We start from the raw sequence: 21,617 nt of genomic DNA on the forward strand, positions 1-21,617 counted from the left end.
GGTTCAAAACCAGGACTCTGGGGTTTGTGAGCGACAGACATGAGTAGCAAAGAGACCAAAGAGGTTAGAGCTAGATAGACGGGTAAGAGAACAAGAGTGTGCGCAAAAATACCAGGGGAGATGAAGTACTAGCGAGAAGTTGAATCCTTCAGTAGACCGAGAGACTGAACTCTTTTGAAATCTGCCTTTAAATAAACATACAAACATAAAGTTTGAACAACTAGAAAACACTGGAGAAAAATAAACCTGTAAAAATAAAGATAATGACAAAGAATGGGTAAGGGAATATAGAGAAAATATGAATATAAACAAATCAGCTTTCCAGATTGCATACATCCCAGAACACTTAGGAAATTGAATAACAAATTTATTGTAACACCAACAATTATTTTTTAACAAATCATAGGAGATTCCCAGGGCCTGGAGTAAAGCAAATATTGTACAGATTTTTCAGAGGAGAACTGAAGCGTGATCCTGATAATTACCATCTCATACGTCAGTTTTCTCTCCCTGGTAGTATAAGATCACAAATAATTTCCTGAGACCTATGGGGCTGACTTGCTCATTACCCCCAGATGATCCAGTATAGCCCAGCACAACATTGGTGTGGGGCTGACTGACAGCTACAGTCCCAACCAGGGAAAAGGAGAATGACTCGCTCGGCTGCGATGGATCCAACAACAACATTGTGCAGAAAATACACAGGATGACACTGAACAAACTAATTTCCAAATGATAAATGATGCTAGTTCTCTGCCTAAGCTAGTTACTCCCGATACTAATTTACCTGATCCAAAACTCAGTGGTACTGTGGAAAAGCGTGTGTTTACATCTGTGAAGAAATAGTCCCAGCTAAGCCATGTGCCGGAGGGACAACCCGCCCATTTCACTTGGATCCCACATTCCTAGAAATGCATCAGGAAAGAATTCAGAGAAAACGAAAAGTTTTACAGATGGCTTAAAAAAACCCCACATCGTTAATATAATGAAAAAAATAGAGAGACAATGAATAAACAGCCACTGCTGCAGTCAGGCTAATGCTCGTAGCTGTTTGTCCAGCTTCTGGAAAGGGCTAAGGCAAAAATTCCTTTCCTTAATTTCTTGCTCCCACCCAAAGCCTGCTGGTTTTGACTTTGTGCAGGGCATATATATTTCATCTATAATCATTATTTGTAGATATTTTTTAGGGCCAGAAGGGACCATTAGATCATCAGTTCTGGCCTTCTGCATAACACATGCTGTAGAATTTCATCCAAAAAGGTAATGAACTATTCACCTCAGTTGTGGCGGTGAATGAGGGCTGAACCTGTGACTGTTTGATTCTGTGGCTTTTGGGGGGATCACGGGTGAATTTTGACATTTTTTCATACAGGTTCTGCAAAGCATTGTCACATGGAAAATCCCATACAATAAACAATTCTCTTTTCCAAAAAAATCCCACGACTTGAAGAAAGAGAAGAGGGGGGTGTGGGGTGGGGGTGGAAGTCCACAGTATATATGGAAAAATTTAGAGATTATCAGCTTTTTCCAAATTTCATATCAAGCTTTTTTATTCTTTCCCTCTTCCTAGTTAACTTTTGTCAAAATAACCAGACACAAGCATCAGGGAAACTAAATGATAGTTTAGTTTCCAAAAGAGAGGAAAAAAAAAATTACTGAAATGTGTTTCTATAGTAGACTTTATACATCCATTCACTGTGGTCTAATGTAAGTCAGGCTTTAACAAATATTTTTGCTCGACTTGGTTCCTGGATAAAATTGTAGAAGTTACTGAAAGGTGAAAAAAACCCTCAATCTATTCAACTTTAAAAAAAAATAAAAAGACATTTAAGGGGGGTCTAACTGAAGTATACAAAAATCTTAGCTGAATGGATAATATCAATGCATGTTACTACTTTTGATACTGCACAGATGACACGATCGGGGGCATAAATGGAAGTTCAAAAAACAAATTCAGAGGAGACATAAGGAAGTGCTTTGTCACTCAAAGAATAATAAATGTTTGGAATGGCCTACTGGGCAAGGTTGTTGAGGCAAAGACAGTGGGCTCGTTCAAGAAGCAATTAGATGCTATCCTGGGGGAAACTCTGTATTACAAGAGACAAGCATCAATGTGTTGAATGGCCTTTTCTCATTCCTAACATTTTCTATGTTCTTTTCTCCAGCTTGTACTCTTAAGGGTCTGCAGCCTCAGTGTATGATATCAAAACTGAAATCAGGCCCAGCAGTGTTCTCCACTAAACTGGGCCAAGAAGCATAATAAAGATTTGGCCTTGCTATAAAAATGTGCCGCGCTGTACTGCTACCCTGCTTATTCCATGCTGGCTCCTGGGCTTCTAATAAAGGAACAGGCGTTGGGCAAAGCACCCAGGGTTCAAAGATTTGTTTCACACCTTGTGTCGAGTCCAGAGCGCACTTTCAAGAAACTGGGGCACCCTGCCCTTCAGGTGGGAGCACTTCAGAGGTGGGCCAGGACAATTCCAGCTCACGCAGGGCTCTTTGGATCCTTCACAACTAAACTCGGCATTCAAATGTGCCTTTATTAGTAGTTAATAATTTTTGAGAATTGGTCCATCCCTTTCACCTTACCCATCCATTCTAATTCTGTTTCTTCTCCCTCCAAGCGCAGGGCTGATCCTTTCCCCCCCTCTTTTCCCCTTTGCGTACTTTAAAAGGGAGGTACAGTTTCTGTTTGTTCTTTGGTGCTTGCGAGAGCACTTTCAGTACGTGCGAGTCTTTAGAAGGTTAAATAACACGTGTCATGCCAAAATGGGTGCAGCACTCACAGAGAAAGATGCAATTGCACCCCACCACCTCCCAGGAAAACTGCAGCCCCCTTCATGCTGAGGTCCCCCCAGCTGTCCCAGCCCCGATTGCCACACACCCGTGTGCTCCTGGGGCAGCAAAGAGGGACCCACAGAGCATCCCGCTGGAGATGCCCCATTGGGGAAGTGTCAGGTTCAGCTGCTGAGGAGCACAGAGCTCCAGGCGCCCAGCTGAGCAAGCTGAAGTCCTCTCAGAAGAGGGCGATGACTCAAGATTCATCTGATTTATGGGTTACAGAGGAAGCCTCAGTGTCTCTCTGTAACAGGCTGCACTGAGGCACTACAGGAAAGATGGTCTCTCCTCTAAACTTACCGGGTAGCCTACAACAAGAGGTAGCAGGCAGGCACAACTAGAAGGTGAGGAAGTCCTTGAGGACATTAATTTTACTACACACACAGACTGTGCAGCACTTATCAATATTTCATAGGCAGCTCAGCAGAGGGGGATTTTAGGGAAATATTTAAAGAACGTTGCATTTGTAGCTGTGCAGCTTTGTATGGGAAATCTCTGCCAAATATAAGGGGCTGCACAAGAGAAAGTATTAAACCAGTTTGGGGAGGGGAAAAAAATGTATGGATGTACAAGAAATGCTCAGCTAAGGAAGCAGCTTAACGACTGGAGGAGAGGGGTGGCAGCCTCTCCCTCTCCAGCCAGGGCAAAGAAGAAAAAAGAAATCGAGCTGCCACCCCCCCACCCAGGAGCTAAGGCAGCCCCTAATTCAGGGCCATGCAAACAGAAGTTAAACTAATATGAATTGGTGGAAGACTCACACAGTCCGTCCTTTCCACCTCTAACTCTTCTGCATGCTTTTTTAAAAATTATTATTATATTATATTATTATTTTTTACTGGCGAGGGATTCTTATTATTATGGTTGTAACCTTCATTACAGTGGCTTTGTGCCCCAGCACTCCAGGGGAAATACATATTCAGAATAGCTTTGCAAGTGCTGCCGAAGCCATTTGATGTCTGCACCACTAGCTAAATTATTTGCTAACAAACTTTGAGACTTTTTGCCCTTCCAAAGGAACTGTTTCACATGTGGTTTTTGGCTTCCTCTGCAGTGGCCCAGCAATATTATTTTATCCCAGCAAAGAGCATATTATTGTTTAATATCACTGCTATATTCCAGTACGTTTCCCAAGATGATAAATGTTGGCGCAGAAAAGAAGCAACTTTTTCAAACAATAAGTAATAAATTGTGGAAAGCTGAGGTAAATATTTTTCCATGTCCCCAAACAACTCTGAGTACATTCCTGAGGAGTGTATTGACAGTAAAATGTTTGAGAACAAGAAAATTTGTTGGATCAGGTTGTGGTTGTTGTCCAACCCATAAAAAATATCAAGAAAATTCCTAGCTCTTTCTACCATCTGTTTCACTGTGTACTTCTGGATGCAGCTTTAAGTAAAGCATTCAAAATGTCTACTATAGCAAATATGAATATGAATGAGTTAGTGTGAGAAGGTAAACTGCATTGTTCCAAGGCTTTAGAAAAAAAAAACAACCCTGAAACACAAAGTTTGTCAGATACGTCCAAATGTAGGAGGAGATAACTTGGCAATGAATTATTCAAATACCTGGATTCACTGTGACAGTGAGATCTGCAGTGCTATGGGCACCCACTCCTGCCTGGTGGCACGTAAGCCAACCAAGCAAGGTCAAGAGAAGTCACACACAGGTTGCTGAGCAATGAGTGTGTGCAATGAGCTGACTGTGAACAAGGCAATCACCTTAAGATTACATTTGAAAACCGCTCACTGCTGAAGGGCAGTCTGCAGAGAGAAAAGGATGACAAAAATCAAAATATTATTATCTAGTGTAACGTCTACCTGCAGGTAATGCCACTGCAACCATCCTTGTGTGCATCGCCTCCAACACCACAAATATAACTGTCCATCTCTACCCCTCTACATCCCTTTGAACTCCATCCTTACAGATTCTGCCCTAGCCTCGCACACTCACCCAGGAGGAGTGCTCACTTCACCCACCAGGAGCCAGGGGGAAAAGGACTGGTGACTGGGAGCTAAGCTGCAGGTACCTGGCCCCAGCCTCATGAAGATGTGCACTCAGTATATATAGAAAAAGGTACTTGATTATAATTTTTGCACTGATTTCAAAGGATTTTTACAATTTTTAAATATTGAGTATGGGCATATTCAACATCCTTCTGAGCCAATGCTTGCCTGTTTAAATGGAAACTACTAATCCTTTACCACTGTAAGGGGAAGACATACTCAGTATACATACTCTGTACTTGAGACATAAATAATAAATGCAATTTAAACTGAAATTTGAGCAGACTTTCCATTAAGTAACAGATCACTGTTGGATGGTCATGGTTTTTTATATCTGGCAGAGGGCTGTATCTCAGATATTTAGACATCATGTAGAGATGGGATATTTTGTACGAACATTAATAATGATGTTCCTACATTGCTCATGCTGTGGAAATGCTTCCTATTCATCTCATTATCTTCTGGTCCCACAATGGCAGCATGATGAGTGCAGAGAAATGAGTGAGAAGCCTTCTATGTCTTTGTGTGGTGGGTATAAAATGGTTGCAAACCAAATGAAGGCTTAAATACATTATCTCTTTGACATTTTGCACTACCCTTCCGGAAAGACCCCATATATTTAATATCAAAAGGGCAGAGACCACTTACCATGGGAGAAAAAGAGAATGAGTGCTTTGTCCTGCTATCTGTATCTCAGGGAGCAGATCACAGAGGACCAAGATGGTTTCCCTTATGCCTTGAAAGGGGCTGATGAGAACCCAGAAGCACCTAGATAGAAGTCAGATTTGTTCACTCATATCAGTACCACAGATCTGCTCTAAATCTCTCTTCCCAGTCTCCTCCTCCAGGGTTAAAAAGATGGCACAGCAGAATGTGCCAGAGAGAGGTTGTTGTGAGTTATTGTTGTGCATGTTTCAGTGGTCATTGCTGTCTTCATAACCCTCACTTCAATATAAATCACTTCTGTTTTCACATTTTCTCCTGGACTAGTTCCGCATCCCAAGGACCATTCCCTGAGTAGCTGTTGAATTTGGCCTCCCAGCTCTTCTCTAATGACCTTTCACAACATTGGTAAAGGCTTCAGCACTCACTGAAAGCATCAAAGGGCCTATTCTCATCGTTCATGGAATCTAACAAGAATGGTGGGGCTGTATATTCACAAAGCTGGCACTGCTTCCCTGCGTGTCCTTGGGCAACTCCTTTAAAAGCTGCAGGAGCCTCCAAGTGAGAGAATGGGAATAATGACACTGGCCTGCCACCCATGAGGGTTACAACACAGAATCACTTAAAAGTCTCATTGAAGCCCAAAACAGTTGATGCAGCCAAAACACTTTGCAGGAAAGTAAGAGGTAGAAACATTCATGGAGAGGAGAGGAATGTGCCGCGCTTGGCTGACACCCCAGCCTGTAGCCCCAAAATACAAATGATGACAAAACTGTGAGCATGAATATCCCAAGCTTCACTGTTCTAATTTACATCAGGGGAGAATTTCTTGTACAGATTATTTTCTGCTATAGGTCCCCTCCCTGCATGCTATTAACAGAACTATAAATATTTAATTTGAAATGTAAGATACTAATAAGCATCTTAAATAAAAGAAGATTGTGATAGATTGGCAGAATGCCATGCTCATCTCCAGTTTATACAGTGCTTTCTTCTTGTCTTGAACTGCTAGATGACATCCTTCCGATGGAATTAATTGGCCTCTTTCTTGCCCCATGCTATTTCTGGTTTAATTATCCTGCAGTTTGGCCAGCAGTGGACGATGTTCTTCCTGTCGCTGCTCTTTTGCTCTCAATGTTCTCTGTTGGTGCAGAGTGTTTTCTAAATTCAGTTTCATTCTCCTCTTACAAGCTCCTGACCAATATTTTGTGACATTTTCTACAGAAAGAACCATTTAGAGCCCAATGCAAAGTGAGCTGTGATCAAAATCCATTGGCTTCAACAGCTGATAGATCAGGTTTTCACATTTGCCACATGCCCCGGCAGGTGTAGGACAGAAATGTGCATTGGAAAATGAAGGTGCACTGCATGTGAGGAAGAAGAGATGACAAGATTGATTGGAAGAAAAGAAACTGAAATTCTGTTTTCTCAGGAAACTACAGCTTGACCTCAGGTTACTGAAATATTTCCATTGACTTCATGGCTTTTCATTTGCAGATGTATCAGATATTAGAACTACCCAGTAAAGTATATTCCCTCATAATTGCCGAATTACCAAAATGCAAAAAGTTACAAAAGAGATGAAATGCATTTTAGAATTAGTCAAATTTTTTTGGTTAATTTTATACTTCTCTCTATAGACTGATTGACTTTTTCCATTATAGTATTTTAAACTGTTAAAAAGGAACTTAAAAATGAAGGAAGAGGAACCTTTCTGGATAGAAAGAGGGAAGGAAGAGGAAAGTTCAGCTAACAGGTAAGCCCTCTTTCCTGGCAAACAGAATGGGTAAAAGGGTGATGCACTAAGAAAGTATGAAAGCCATTCCTGAAATGTTTCATAGCCATGGAAGGGCATAGTGTCAGGTTAAAGAAAACCTAAGTCCAGCCCCAAACCCTAATTTCCATCTTTTTCTGTTCCTGGGAATCTTTCACAATTCACTCTTTGTGACAGCTGGTACCTAATTTTTCCCACACTGTGACATAGTGCCTAGTCCACGTGCCCAGCCAGTGCCTGCTTATATGGCCTGTCAGAGCTGGTTTAGTCTGTGCCAGGGAGCCAAGTATTAGTAAAGCTGGGAACCATTCTCATAGATCAAGAGAATATTCCTGTGCTGTGAGCCAGGCGCTGCAGCTACGCGTGAGACCAGCCATGGACACATACTGCACTCGGCAGCGTATTTATAGGATTATTAACAGTCGAAGAGATGTGAGGCACAGCCCTGTAACATTATTTCCTTTGCCTTCAAAAAGCACTTCTCTGAAGTGCCCGGAGACATCCTGTCTTAGGGGTTATTCCCAGTTAAGATAAACCAAGTGAAAATGTGTGACTACTGTCAAAAGAATAATGTTAGTGCTTACAAAAGCTCCCCTTCAGATATGAACAGAACACCGCACCGTTATGCATAACCTCTGTGTTTGATTTCTCTGTCATATTTTCTCACACTGGAGATGGTCCCAAAGCAAACTTCTGAACGCAAGCACAGAACATGATTAAGAATCAAAGCCTAGAACACCAGAACATATGTTTGGCTTCTTGCTTGTATCGTTATAGAGGTCCAGCCAAAAGTCTCAGTGCAAACACCCTTGAAGATTTGTATGGTTTGCACAATAGGCCAAAATATTCATGCTTAGTACTATTAACCTTTTGCTGACTAAACCTTTGATGCAAATCTAGTAACTGCCATTGATTCTGTAGGGGAGAGAAGCCCCGTTGGACCCGAATACAAGGTTAGCTCAGCCTTGTGTTAGTTCCCCAGATATTCTGATTGCTCCTTCAAGTCAAGAATACTACTCTATATTATTGAATCTCTGAGGTGGGTTCCCATAATGTTCAGGTCCTTAGACAAAACTCTGGGGGTGCAGCGCTACGCTGTATGAACCTACCGTGTATACTTCAAGAGGACCAGATGTAGTGGTTTCCATTGGAAGCTAGTCATCTGTGGTTAAGACAAAAGTAAAAGATAAATTTCTCACATTAAGCTGGTTTACTCCTAGCAATAAGAAAATTGGATAGCAAAGAGAAAAAGTCTTCAGTATGACCAAAGATCTATGCACGTCTCTCTCAAACCTAGAATGTACCCATAGGTACATTCCCCTAGGAACACACTCCTCTTGGGAGAAAAGTCACACTTATCTGCAAATTCCACAGCTGGAAGTCTCACATCATCAGATATCTCTGTCAACCTGGACTTTGCCTCCATCCTTCTTATGTCCTTGTAGGACTCTCCAAATTCTTCTGAAGGTTTCTGCTCTCCCAGTCCTCCAGCTTTCTTAGACATGTCTCAGCAGTCTGTTGACTTCCCATACAGGTCAAGGCAAAGTGTCAAATGAGTGATTTTTGCCATAAATCAAGCTTCTGCCCAGGTTTAAGTTGTCACTGTCTTTTCCTCCTTGATGTAATTTCTGACACTCTCACTAAGTGAACTAACAAATATCACACTTCTAGAGGTATTTTACACCACTTGTGTAAGATTGGAAACTACCCAAAGTATTTCAAAGTATCTGAAATCTATCCTGGCTACTACATTGTAGATATGATACAGTGGATACCTTAGTGTGTTTTCCTTGCACACCCAAAATCCCAATGAAAATAAAATTATTTAAGACAGAAAAGATGAAACAAAAAATTCATTTAAATATTACTCCAAAAAATTTCAGCATGGAACATCTTAATAATGTTCATTAATCAAATCCCAAATAAAATCAGCTGTCTTCTAAAGTGAGAACAGAGAAAAATTAGGACAACATATATCTGTGAAAAAAGTTAGACTTTTTTTATTCCAGGAGAACTCAACTAAAAGCTCCCTCCATTCAGGCACCTGGGTTTCGTTTCATAATAGCCTCAGTCCATTGTTCCTTATTATCAGAGCTGACTATGTTCAAGCTAAGGCAGATCTTGTTCCTAAATTTATGTCTCTGTGTGTGACCACTACAATATGTGTTTTGTATGCTTTTTCCTGAAAGCCTAATATAGTGATACCTGTGACACGGCTTGGACTCCCCCTTTCATGTATATTACCAACTCGAACTGCAACCTGCTGGTAGATTTTTCTTAAACTCTAAAATGAGGGTCTAACCTTCTCTTCTTTTTCTTTTTCTTCTCTGTTACCTATAATCTTGATTTGACTCACACAAAAGTGACACAGTGGGAAATCCACTCAAGAAGACTTTGACAACTAACAATGGAAACCTACCTACACGAAAGTTGACTGGTGGCGTTTATAGTGAAAAAATGTATTCAAGTTTAAAGATGTCATCTGTGTTAACTGATCCGTGTTGGTTTTGTGTGTTTTTGTCAAAAGAAATGTGCTGTGGAGTCACCTCTGTTAGGGTAAAGAAAACTTGCCAGAACAACATCACCACTAAAAAAGACAGGAAAAAAAAAAAAATCCCCCCGAAATATTTAAGTTTGGGTAAATATGATTTTTAGGTTGGACCAATTCCAAAGGACTTATATGAAACAGTGTAACTTGAGCATATATAAATGCAACTAACATATAGAATTATTTATACTCCTGATCCTTTTGTCTTCTCTAACATGAAAAATATTGTTATTTTAGGCAGTACCAAAGGTGCGCTAAATGTATCTCATAGATTAAATTAAAATAAGATCACTGTAGATTTTTCAGTAGTAGCTACTGATTGTTTTGGCTTCAGTTTTAGAGTTGAAGTTGAGACATTTTACACAGATTCCTTTCCCCCTGGAATGAAAGGAATCCAGTTCTTGCTGTGAACCAGCTTCCTTCATCACCAAGGCCATGAGTTGTCATAGGAAATCTTGGACATTTCATCCCAGAAGAGATGCAAGTCTGTACAAAGTTCAAAGATGCTAATACCCAAGTAAAAGGTTTTGACTGAACCTATTAGGATATTAAAACCATTGATATTTTACAACCAGTCCTCATGTCCTCTTCCACATCACTAGGTCTGCTCTACTAGGCCAGATCTTGTTGCCAGTCTCAGCTGACTTGAAGCAGTTTGTCTCACCATTATATTCACTACTGATAGACGCTTTTGTTGAAAAACATATAAAATATTCAACAAATGTGAAACTCAACCCGCAAATGGTCCTTTAGGACAGGTTATGAACATGTGAGGTGGAATTGATGCTACTATGACATCCCCATGAAATGCAGAGCAACAGGTAAACCTGGTGGCTCTTGGAAAGAACCTGAGGGGCTGAGATGCAACGGTTGTGAACACTGTGTAAAATGTGAATGGAACAGAAAGGATCTGAAGGAAGAAGGAGGCAGAGTGGCTGTTGCATGCCTCAGCTCATTCATCCAGGTCTGAGTAGCCTGAAGAAAGGACAGAATTCAGAGGGGTCTGTCCTGTTGTTTTCCATGCTGCAGGTGGTCTCTGGCTAAACAGAAGGCTAAAGCCTTCTGAAGGAACAGATTTGTAGATGGCCAATCTTTCCTGTCTGTGTGTTGCCTACACCTGAGTGATGTCTGTTAATTTAAATTCACTGAAAAAAAATTAAAGAGGGTGGGGATAAGAAAAAGATCATCTCTCAAAATAAAACAATTTGAAGCGAAACCATTTTGTTCAATGCTTTTTTCGCTAATCCCAGTTCTTTGTCAGCCCTCATGATGCAGAGGAGTAGAATTTTATATAAGCAAGCCACTTGGCTGCTTCAGGAAAATTAATGCAGTAAACAGGGTACTAAAATGTCATTGGTACAACAAGGAGTACCTCTGAAAATCCAGTGGGAAGCAAATATGTTGGAATCAGTGACTGGAGAAGGAATTTCATTTCCCATTGTTGTGGCAACCCTAATTTTGCTGTGCAGGTCCTGAGCACGCATATTACAGAGAATAAGACAAGTGCAAGTGCCTCGTAATTGCATCTTTTTACAGCCATTTTAGAGCCAGGTAAACGACGAGACTCAGTTAATGCATATCCCAGACTGCTAAGAATGTAATTTGGGCATCTTGTTTCGTTTCAGTCATTAACACACATTTTCTGGTACGCTAGCTCGTACACAGTACATTTTCCCCACACGGACCCTCCACCTCAGGCCAGACAAGGGCTATTGCAGGACCAGGGCTCCCAGGTCACCCACCTGATTTCTCCTACAGCTTCACTGACAGAGAATTGTCAGCATCAGACCTCCATGAGATGAAAGCCAGCTAAATTCTCCAACCAGAAAACCCCCAAATTTCTGTGATTAAACAAAACAAAACAAAAAGCCCTTTAAATTCTGCTTTAGAGAAGATAGGTTCAAGTGCAGATGGGAGTTATTGTGTCTCATGTCTGTCATTGGGTAGTCAGGGTAATTGACCCAGCCATACCTGCCCAGAGGAAGAGACAATGTTTGAAATTCCTGTTAGAAACAATTATGTACTTGACCTTAAAGTATAGGTCTTTCTGCTTTTATTTTTTTAGGAGGGCATTAAAAAAGACAAACAAAAAACCCCCCACAAAACCAGAAAGGCTCCCAACTCTTTGAAGGTCTTGTTTGTGCTGAAGCAGGCTCTGTGAATCGGTAATTGGCCTCTCAGAGCCCAGGGGACGTGAGGCTGAGGCAGCAGCAGGCAGGCACCGCTGCCACGCTCAGCACCTCCACAGCCACCCGCTTCCCCTGCCCCGCCGCGGGGTCTCAGCTGCGGCGAGACACGCCACGGCCTCCGTCCCACAGCCTAGCACCCTCCTTGCTCAACCTCCCTCCGCCCAGGGCTATCGGCCTTTCTGCAACGCTCCCATCCCTTTGCTCCATGGCAAAGGGTGGGAGAAGAGGTCACACAGAGAAGGGGTTCATACAAGGATGTCAGTTTGTGGGCAAAGCACCCAAGTCCTAGGGTTGCTGGTGAACGTGGCCTCTTTCACAGCGTAAAGTAGGCAGGCACTGGCTAGCACAGGCTCCATGGATAGCCCAAAACAGAAGCAAAAGAGCAAATCCATAAACATTAAACTTGTCTGTTCTTCAGCATCATTAACTGTTTCCTGTTAAACTATTAGCTGAAATGATGCAAAGTCTCTGTGGGTTTTGCTCACTTCAGGACATGGGTGGGGGATGCACACGAGAGGCACCTGTTGACTCCACAAGCCACTGTCTCAGATGCCCAAGCCAGGTCAGAAAACAGCCATGCTTCTGGGCATCAGTCCCATGAATTTTAGAGGAAATTCACTGCTTGATGTGTGGGGAGGCCTAGAGTCCCCCAAGTCAGACCAGGACCAGAGGATTAGGAGGCATCAGAGAGTTACCTCAGAAAATGGGAAGACATCCGCACCGGTAGTAACTTCTCTGCAGGACATGCTTGTCCCCAAGGGCTTGCAGCATTTCACATGCCGTTCTCGAAGGCTTTGCCTTTCGCCCAGGGCAGGTCCAGCTCTCCTGCAGCCAGCGGGGAGGAGGTAGGTGCCTGCTGGCTGCATGGGGAAGCCTGAAGCTGCTGGCTGAGGAATTGCTCAGGTTTCCTTGGCACTGGCACTACCTTGACTCGGAGGCAGACAGCATGGCAATCCCTGTGCACAGACACACCCAGGCAGGTAGAGAGTTTATCTCCTCCTCTACAAGCAGCGTTGTCTCAGCAGAAGCGTGCACAGTCCAGACTTCACACTTATCCCTTCCGCCCTCATAACCGCATGGGTTAGAATGATCTTCAGCAAGACCATGAGCATTTCATGGGCAGCCACTTTGTTTCCCTGCTCGATCAGGAGAGAAGATGCTGGCTGGTCCCAGCAGTGTCCCCACAGTCCCTCTGGAAGGTAAAGCTCAGTGTGAGCTTGGAAGCAGTGCCCAGCACTGTCCATGCCCAGCACCGTCCCCTTGGGCTCCTCCTGCTTCCCCTCTGGGGCTGCAGGTGAAGTCAATTGCACGACGCAAATGCACGCGCACGGGAGCAGGATAACACGCGTGGCCGTGCACAGAACGGGTGATTTCAACCCTGCTGGTCCCGGGTAATTCAAACCATTTAAAAAAAAAAAAAAGAATTAAGCCTCACCAATGTCTTTGCTTTAAAAATCAAAACAACAATAACAAAAAGACCAGTCAGGTTAATTACACTAGAGCAGAGAGGAATCTCTAAGATGTAAATACATTTCCATGAACATTAAAAGCAAACTCCTCTCTAAAGTGTTTTTCTTTCACAAGCAAGCAAGAAAATGCATCGGATAAAACAAACTTTGCTTATTTTAGTTTCGACTCAATTACCTGTTAATGGAAAAAATCTGGCACCACTAATAATGAGGCAGGAATGAGATCACTGTTCTGGAGGCCTGGCTTGTCAGGGAAGCTTGCAACAAGAAGTGCATTTATCTGCCTTTCTATAACCCTTTTCAAGCACTCTGTCAGGGAGCCCAAACTGAACAGCCAGTTTAGGAGGAACTTGGAACCCGCTCCAGGCCCCCTCAGCCCTCTGGGAAAAGGAAAATTATTGTTGGCAAGTCTGCCTGGCTCCAGAAGTTGATCCAGTGCCCCCCACTTGCCCATGCAGCAGCAGACAGAGCTAAGAATTTTGTTATAATTAAATAACAGAGTGCTGATTGGTTGCTGGAGGTGGTCTTGAAACTGGTGTTTAAGGCAGTGGAGAACAACGGTTACTATTCATAGAAAAAGCAGAGTCTTAAAATCCATCTGTTTCATTCCAAATTTAGGCCAAAAAAATGCTCACTCACTGTCTTTAAAAATACCACCTGCTTAGCTATTTTGTATAATGTGCCATTATATAAGTTTGAAGGAGGAGCAGGCAGGGAGGCAGCGGGGGCTGAGAAGGGGCGGGGGGAACAGATTAAAAAGATATAGTTAGATCCAAAAATACCCCAGTAGCATGTTCAAAAGGGAACACAAAATAAGGGAGCAAAGGAGACATTTTCTGAGGAAAATTAAAACCAGGGTGCTTGCTAATGCCTGGGAACCAGCTACTACAAATGGGCTTGTTTGTAAATAAGCTAACAATCTTTTTTCTCTTTTTTTGGAAGAATACCCCCAAGAAAACGTTCTTGCTACGCACACCCACCTCTGTTCCTCATCATGCTACAGGACTGTGGAAACGTTCCGAGCCTTTCCCACCCTGCAGGCCTTTCTGGTGGGGTCCAGGCCAGGGCATCGCAGCCTACCCAGCCAGAGCCCCCACCAGAAGGTACCTCCCAAACAGTGCTGCGCTTCTCGGTGAGCTGGTGCAAGCAACTAACTGGAAGGAAGGAGATAAGGAGCTGGTAACACCACGACATCTACTTTTCCTGAGCAGCTTTGCTCTGTGAGCGGTAACATTAGCAAGGCCTGGTGTCCTGCAGATGTGTCTCCTATCTCCCTGTTGTCCTTCCCTTCCCCTCGCTCCCCGCTGCAATCTTACATGATATTACATATTGCAGCTGCAATATTTCCAGTTTTCCCTATACCCTTAAGTCTCTCCCATGTCCCTTGTTCCCTCCAACATCCCAATGCTCTCCATGTCTCCTACCTAATCTTCTTGGCCTGCCAGCTGGGCAGGAGAGCGCAGATGCTGGTCCAGAAGTAGACGTGTGATAATTGGCCATCTGGACACTGCCAGAGAGAATGGAGAACAGCTGAGCTCTCCCTGCCTTTTCTTCAGCAGCGGATCTGGAAAGCCTCTCTTCTCAGTGCCGGCAGAGATTTCCCTGGAACTCACAGGGACTTTATCATCTCTGAGAGTTTGACTGCCGCTGTCAAATCTAGTGCAGAATGCCAGAGGATTCAAGAGTTATCAGGAGAGGGTCAGACAGATGGACAGACAGTATGACTTCATGATCTCCACTGACTTAGAGGTCCAGGCTAACACCCCCCCACCCCGAATTAAATGCATTACCAACCTCAGAAAAAGAGCAACTCCTAGAACACGGATGCAAGTCATTAGTGAATATTTTGGATTGATCCCTGAAGGAAATCAGTTCAGGGGCTGGCAGACTCCTGTCCTCAGGGAGTCCTTAAAACAGGCTGGTGACATTATTGACAATGATGAGCTATTGGGATGCATGCGGTTGTAGCTGATCTGCCTTAAAAGTCTCAAGATGTTTTCCGACATCTTAAAATGAGTGCCAAAGTACCTATCTAGTCTTTTTTATAATATAGCGATTGCTACAATCTCTGAGCACATTTGCATATTCATAGTTTTAAGGCTCCAAGAGCTTCAGCCTTCCTGTCCAACAAAGACCACTGAAACTCAACATTGGTCCTGTACTGAATTTAGTCTTCAGCTGGAGCATCTTTCCCAAAATAGCATCCAAAATCTTTACCCAGAGTCTTAGGTGGTAAAGCACTCCTACGTGTGTGCCAGACATAGCTGGGCAGCTATGAACACACATTCATTTTTATTTTTATTTTTATTATTATTATTGTTTGCTTTCATGATTGTTGCAATGGCCCATGCAACTATTTTACTGTGAATTGTCTTTACATCTTTTCATGGCCTAATGAAATGAACAGGACTCTAAAGATTGCTCTTTTTTTCCTGCCTTTCCTTTTTGTCCTTTAAGCAAAGCTTAAAACCATGTGGCACTGCTTTATTGAGTCAGAAATTGCTTCAACTTTTTAAAATTCCATACACTAAGTGAAAAATGAGATTTACAAAACTAATGGAAAAGAAATGTCTCCCGAACATGCAATACATTGACTTGCTTCCTTGCCTTATCCCGTAAAAACAGATGGGAGCAAATGCTGCAGTGAATTACCTACTGTACGTAGGGCCCCACGCTGTCCCGTGCCAGCCCCGCGCAAGGTCAGAGCGTGCCAGCTTGTCACCACCCGCTCTGGAGGTTGCCCTCGCTTGCGTGGATCTGGGGGTGAATGGGGTGATCAGGCCATACCCCTGCAGCCAGTTGCTCACCCTATTTTACACCCGCAGTGTATGGGGAGGGCTGTCTTTCCACCATGTTTCCAGCATACCTGGTCTGATGGGGTCCTTGGCTGTGACTCCTGGACATGAAGGAAGTACGTATAAATAACAGCAATTTTCTCCCAGGAGCCTTGACCCAGCTCAGGGTCTCCAAGCAAGGGGAATTTGGAGGCAAATCTGAAGGCACAAACCCATCAAGGGACACAGCCAATGCAGAACCTACAGGAAACCCAAGCGGTTGCTTGCCCAGGAATATGCAATTGTTTTCCACAGCAAACAAGAGTTCCCAGCACAAGTTATCCACCACTCGCAAGCTCTGTTCAACCTAACTTTGGAACACGTGCCTCTCTCACTGCATACACAGAAGGAAAACCAATTTGTCCAGGAACAGTGTTTTTAGACTCTACTTTCCAAAAGCTTGCTAATAAAGCAGCAAGCAAAGAACACACTACTATGCTGAATATATGAATCATACCTTGATGGTGTCTCCTTTGAATCACGGCATTCAAAGATCTCCCTGGAGCACTATGTTTTACATTACAAGAGAGCAGTTATCCCCAGCAGAGATCCAGCACATGCGTCTGGCTGATGGATGGCCATGCTCTACCAAAACATTTAGGAGAAAAGAAAAAAAAAATCCCTAGAAACCTTAAATAGCAGGCGAGTAATTGGAGCATCGCATTCAATTTGCTGGCTACCAACAACAGCCGGATTTGGCATCTTCCACAAAGGCTTCGCAGCAACATCCTTTTCCCGGTTGCAGAGTCCCGTTCCACCCGTGCTGCCCGCACGCCTGTCGCGGGTGACGAGGGGACATGTTCCACTGAAGTCAAGGGGAATGTTGTGTGAGATCGCAACAGAAGCAGCATCAGGCCTTAGATCAAAGAAGGTAAATGGAGCTTGATAAAAAATTCGTGACTTAATCCTTCTAATAGGAAATATGAAGCAATACTCATGTATGCTACCCTTTGTTAACACATTTGAAATAAAAAAAGGCTTCTGGCTTGTAAACTAGTCATTTAAAAAAAGTGCTAGCAATTTAAAGTACTATATATTCTGTTTAAACATTATTTAGTACTTTACCCAGTACCTCCCAGCCCTCTACAACGCAAATTCCTCCTGCAGCCAACGGACAAATTGCTTTGCAGCCAGTTTTTGTTTTATCAGACTCCACAGAGAGGGACAGCACGGTCTCAGCACCAGGGCTGGGCTTTCCAAAAGGGCCCCATGCCCAGGTCTCTGCAGAAAATCACTTCACCTGTTTTCCTCCAGGAGGAAGAATACTTACCCTTCCTGCAGAGTCTGTCAAGACCGACTGACGAGACGTGCATTACCTGAGCAATAAATACGCAATAAATACGCTGGCACGACAGCAGGGAACAAACCTGCTCCGAGACCTTTGCATTCGATTGCCCTCGAGTGCCAATGTAGAAATTACTATGGCTGAGATTTTCCAAGATGACTGGGGCTATGGTGACATCCACTTGTGAGAGATTCCTGGAAATTACGAAGCTTAAATCCCTACTCAGTCAAAAAAACCCCAAACAAATCAACCGTTTTATAAAAATTCCTGAATCCAAGTTTGTTTTCATCTTGCAGCATCTACAGGTATTGCTGCGTTGGGTGGATGCTGGACGCTCAGTGCTCAGAGCAGGTTGTACTGCAAGGGCTCATTGTATTAAAAAAAATAAAATATGCAAAAACGGGCTCAAATCTATGCAGGACATAAACCCTATGGCCAGCACAAGGACTCTTGACTAATTAGGGCTACCTAAGCTCTCCTGCGTGACCTTAATAGTGCATCAGCCCCGTGTTGTGGGATCACCAGGTTGAACAAAAATGTTTTAAAATTAAAAGTATCATCAGACCTGGTCTCCCATCCCCCAGTCAGGATCACTTCACAGAGGGACGACATTACTTTAGCTCACGTGCTATTTGTCTTTTGCCAAATTACATGCCATTTACTCTAAATAAAAAGGATTTTCAACTACTGCTACTCATGCAAAAGCTTGCTGAGCAGGGACAGGGCGAGTGCAAAATTAATTTAGCAGGCGGCAGCATGGGAACCCAAAGGAAACAGAGGATTTCTCACAACTAGAGCTGGCTGCAAGTCGCCAGAATTTTCGCAAATTTTTTTTCAAGGAAGTTTTCCACTCGGGCTGTAAATCTTTTTTGGCCAGAGTAAAATGCAGTCAATGCATAAATGAGTTGACAAGTCATTCTCTGCACATACTAAGTTGCTTTTATTAATCCAGAACTGCATGCTACAGATACTGTACAGCATGAACATTTATTCATTACAAAAAATGGCTTCCAAACCATTAAAAATGAAAATCGGAATAAGAGCATAAAACGGAACAGTAACATCACAACTGTTAGGAAACATTCAAAGTATTCACAAAAAATGTTATAGTTAGCATCTTAATAAACCAGAGAAAAATCTGAGACAGTTTTACAATCGCTTCATGTCAACTACAATGGCACTGAATGAACAGATGAACAATTTTTCAGCTTTATACAGCGTTTTTTGCAACATCAACATGCCTAGTTTTTTTTTTTGTTTTAAGTTTGCTACCTACCTGTATGTAGTAAGTGTACATAAAAGTGGCAGTCTGATTTTCCTTTTATGAATAATCTAATATACAGAATTTGGCCCTTAAGGGTTTATACCTCTTCATTTTAAATGCTTTCCGGACAATCTGCTACCAAACACGTCTGTTATAGGTGACATTAAAACTACATACATATCTACCTATGTAACATCACAGCAAAACATGATGAACAAAAAAATTACAGCATTAAAAAAAAAAGTTGTCGGGAGAAAGTTAAAAGTCACTGAGAATTTTGGCACATAAAAATTTTGCACACAGCCTACAGTCCTAATGTCGCAGGGGATTCAGCTGCAGTTCTGAACGGGAGACACTTGGACCTTGCTATTTTTCAAACAGCGTTGCTAAAAATTCCCTTGCTAAATTTTCAAGTCTTTTTGTGTGTAATGGCTTTTAAAGCATTTTTTTTTTCCACTATTGATCCTTGAAAAAATGCATCTGCGAATGTCCATTTGGTGGCAACTGTGTTTCATATAGCAAAAAAAAAAAAAAAAAAAAATCACAAAAGGAAATCAAAAACAAAAATCCCGGAAAAAATATATATATACACATTTATATATAAACTTAAAAACCTTGTACAAATGAGTTGTTATATATAAGATGCTTACACTAAGGGAAAAAAACCCTTTATACAATGTTTCGAGAAAAAAAAGAAGAAAAAAACATTTAAAAAGGGACAACATACAGATACAACAAGCAATTTCTAAAGCAATAAATACTACTGGTCCAATAGCGTTGTGATACTTTTAATTGTTGAGTAGCGTTCCCTCCCCCAAAAAGAACAACACCATGGAACAAGGTATATTAACACATTTTTTTTTTAACCCTTTGTTTCTGTACATTTAAACAATAACAAGTAACATCACAATAAAGGTTGTTTCACACAAGGAAGAAAAAAAAAAGAAGTAGTAGCGGCACCGCATTCGTTGTGCCCTTAAAGGTTTAAAAACCAGATGTAAAATGATTGGTTCGCAAGCTCGTATTTAATACAAATAATAAAGAACCAATGCCTCCGGCAAGGGCTGCTTCAAAATTGCTTCTTTTTTTTTTTTTAATTTTTAAAATCAGTCTTTAAAACTAAGCTATTGGAACTACATAACAATTATGTATATATATATATTTTTTAAACGCTACAAAGACTTTAAACAGCTGTTGATAAAAATTTTGGCAGAATCATGAGGCTTTTCTCATCTACATATTTAAAAAGGAGAAATTGAAATAAGAATGGGTCAAATATTGACCAATGAACTCGATAAAACATCAACTAATGTAGCCACGTGGCACGAATTAAAAACGAAACCAAGAAACGACGACGAACAGCGGACGACGACAAGGAGGAGAAGGAAAAAAAAAAAATTAAAGAAAAAAAAAAACAAACCCAAAGCAAACCCCCAAATCCCAACAGAATTCAATCCCCCCGAAGGAAACCGAAAGGGCTAACGAGGCTAAAGCTATTCTAAGGACTTGGTTACGAGGGAGAGCGGCTGGGGCTGTGTCCCCGCCAGAGAGCTGTGGGAATGCAAGGAGGACGTCGAGGGCTGTGCTAGGGATGCGGCGGCGGCCGGCGGGAGGGCGGCCGGCGGGTGGTCCAGGGCCCCGTTGGGGCAGCTGGTGGCAGGCAGGGCGCCGGGCTTGCTCGCAGCGCTCTCGGCGAGGACGAGCGAGGATGGCGGCGGCATCATGACCAGGTGCGCCAGCGGGTCGGGCTTCAATGAGAGTGAGAGGGGTTGCGTTTGTTCAGTCTGTGGTTTCGAGTCTCTGGAGGGGGAGGCGAGCATGGCGGGGGAGGACGGAGGAGAGTCTAGTAAGCTTCCATCTGAAGAGGGTGGGCTGACGCAGCTGCCTTCACCTTGTATGTAGCGAACGCACTTTTTTTTTCTCCTAGAAACAGGGAGAGAGTTATCTGTGAATAAAGGGCAGAGACGCCGACAGAGACAGTTATCTAAAGCAAAGAGCCGTCAGTTAGCTACTCTGGGCTCTGCGCGGGCGGCACCCCGGCCCCACGCACCATCCTGGGGGTCTGGCAGGGTGTCCTCGGCACCGAGCCTGCTTGGGAACCTCCCCTTGGCTAACAGATTTGGAAAGGATTCACCAATTGTCTCTTCATCCCCCTCCTCTTCATGCCGCCTCCTTTCCTTAGGTATTTTAATAATCTGAAAATCAGATAAGATGTTTTTGGAGCCCACTATGCTAATCTACAAACTCGACTCTCCTCTGGAAAAAATAATCATAATAATCATTTAATCCTTATAAAATAAAAGCTCTGGATAGTTGATGGTATCTCAAGATGTCCCACAACGCTGTCCAACTCAATGGGGCTATCTCTACACCTGAGTCACCTGTCGTCTCTTACGATGCACTGCCCTTGGGAGGCAAGGATGGCTGCAAACTACTGCTCATTGCTTTCTCCTCTGTTAAGAACCACACCAAATCCAGAAACGTCAGACAGGAGGGATATATAATAGAGAGAACGAGAGAGAGGGGAAATAAAAACAAAACGAACAAACAAAGCAAACAGAAGAAAAAACAGGAAAAGAACAGGATAAACAGAGTATGATCCAAAATAACAAGAATAACTGGTTGTATGGCCTGCAGGTTGTGGCTTTAAATTGACTCAGTTTTACTTTTTGTTTGAAGGGAGAGTGGTAGATTTGGGAACCTGCTCGTCTGCGTTTTGGGGAATTTTCCTCTGAGAGGCTATCCATGTA

The 21,617-nt window shown here is 42.7% G+C and overlaps 1 protein-coding gene across 29 annotated transcripts in view; it reads right to left on the reverse strand.

Moving 5' to 3' along the window:
• Positions 1-18,519: 18,519 nt before the first annotated feature.
• The window catches only part of TCF7L2 (transcription factor 7 like 2), a 180,796-nt gene continuing 177,698 nt past the window's right edge, over positions 18,520-21,617 (reverse strand). For 19 of the 29 annotated variants that reach the window (XM_054831937.1, XM_054831950.1, XM_054831949.1 and 16 more), the window contains one exon: positions 18,520-20,790. In XM_054831937.1, the coding sequence (XP_054687912.1) occupies positions 20,361-20,790 (430 nt within the window). In that variant the 3' untranslated portion in view covers positions 18,520-20,360. The remainder of the gene's footprint in view (positions 20,791-21,617) is intronic. The other 10 variants (XM_054831962.1, XM_054831960.1, XM_054831957.1 and 7 more) reach the window with 3 other exon arrangements.

The sequence above is a fragment of the Grus americana genome, chromosome 7 (assembly GCF_028858705.1).
Source record: "Grus americana isolate bGruAme1 chromosome 7, bGruAme1.mat, whole genome shotgun sequence".
Lineage (NCBI taxonomy): Eukaryota > Metazoa > Chordata > Aves > Gruiformes > Gruidae > Grus > Grus americana.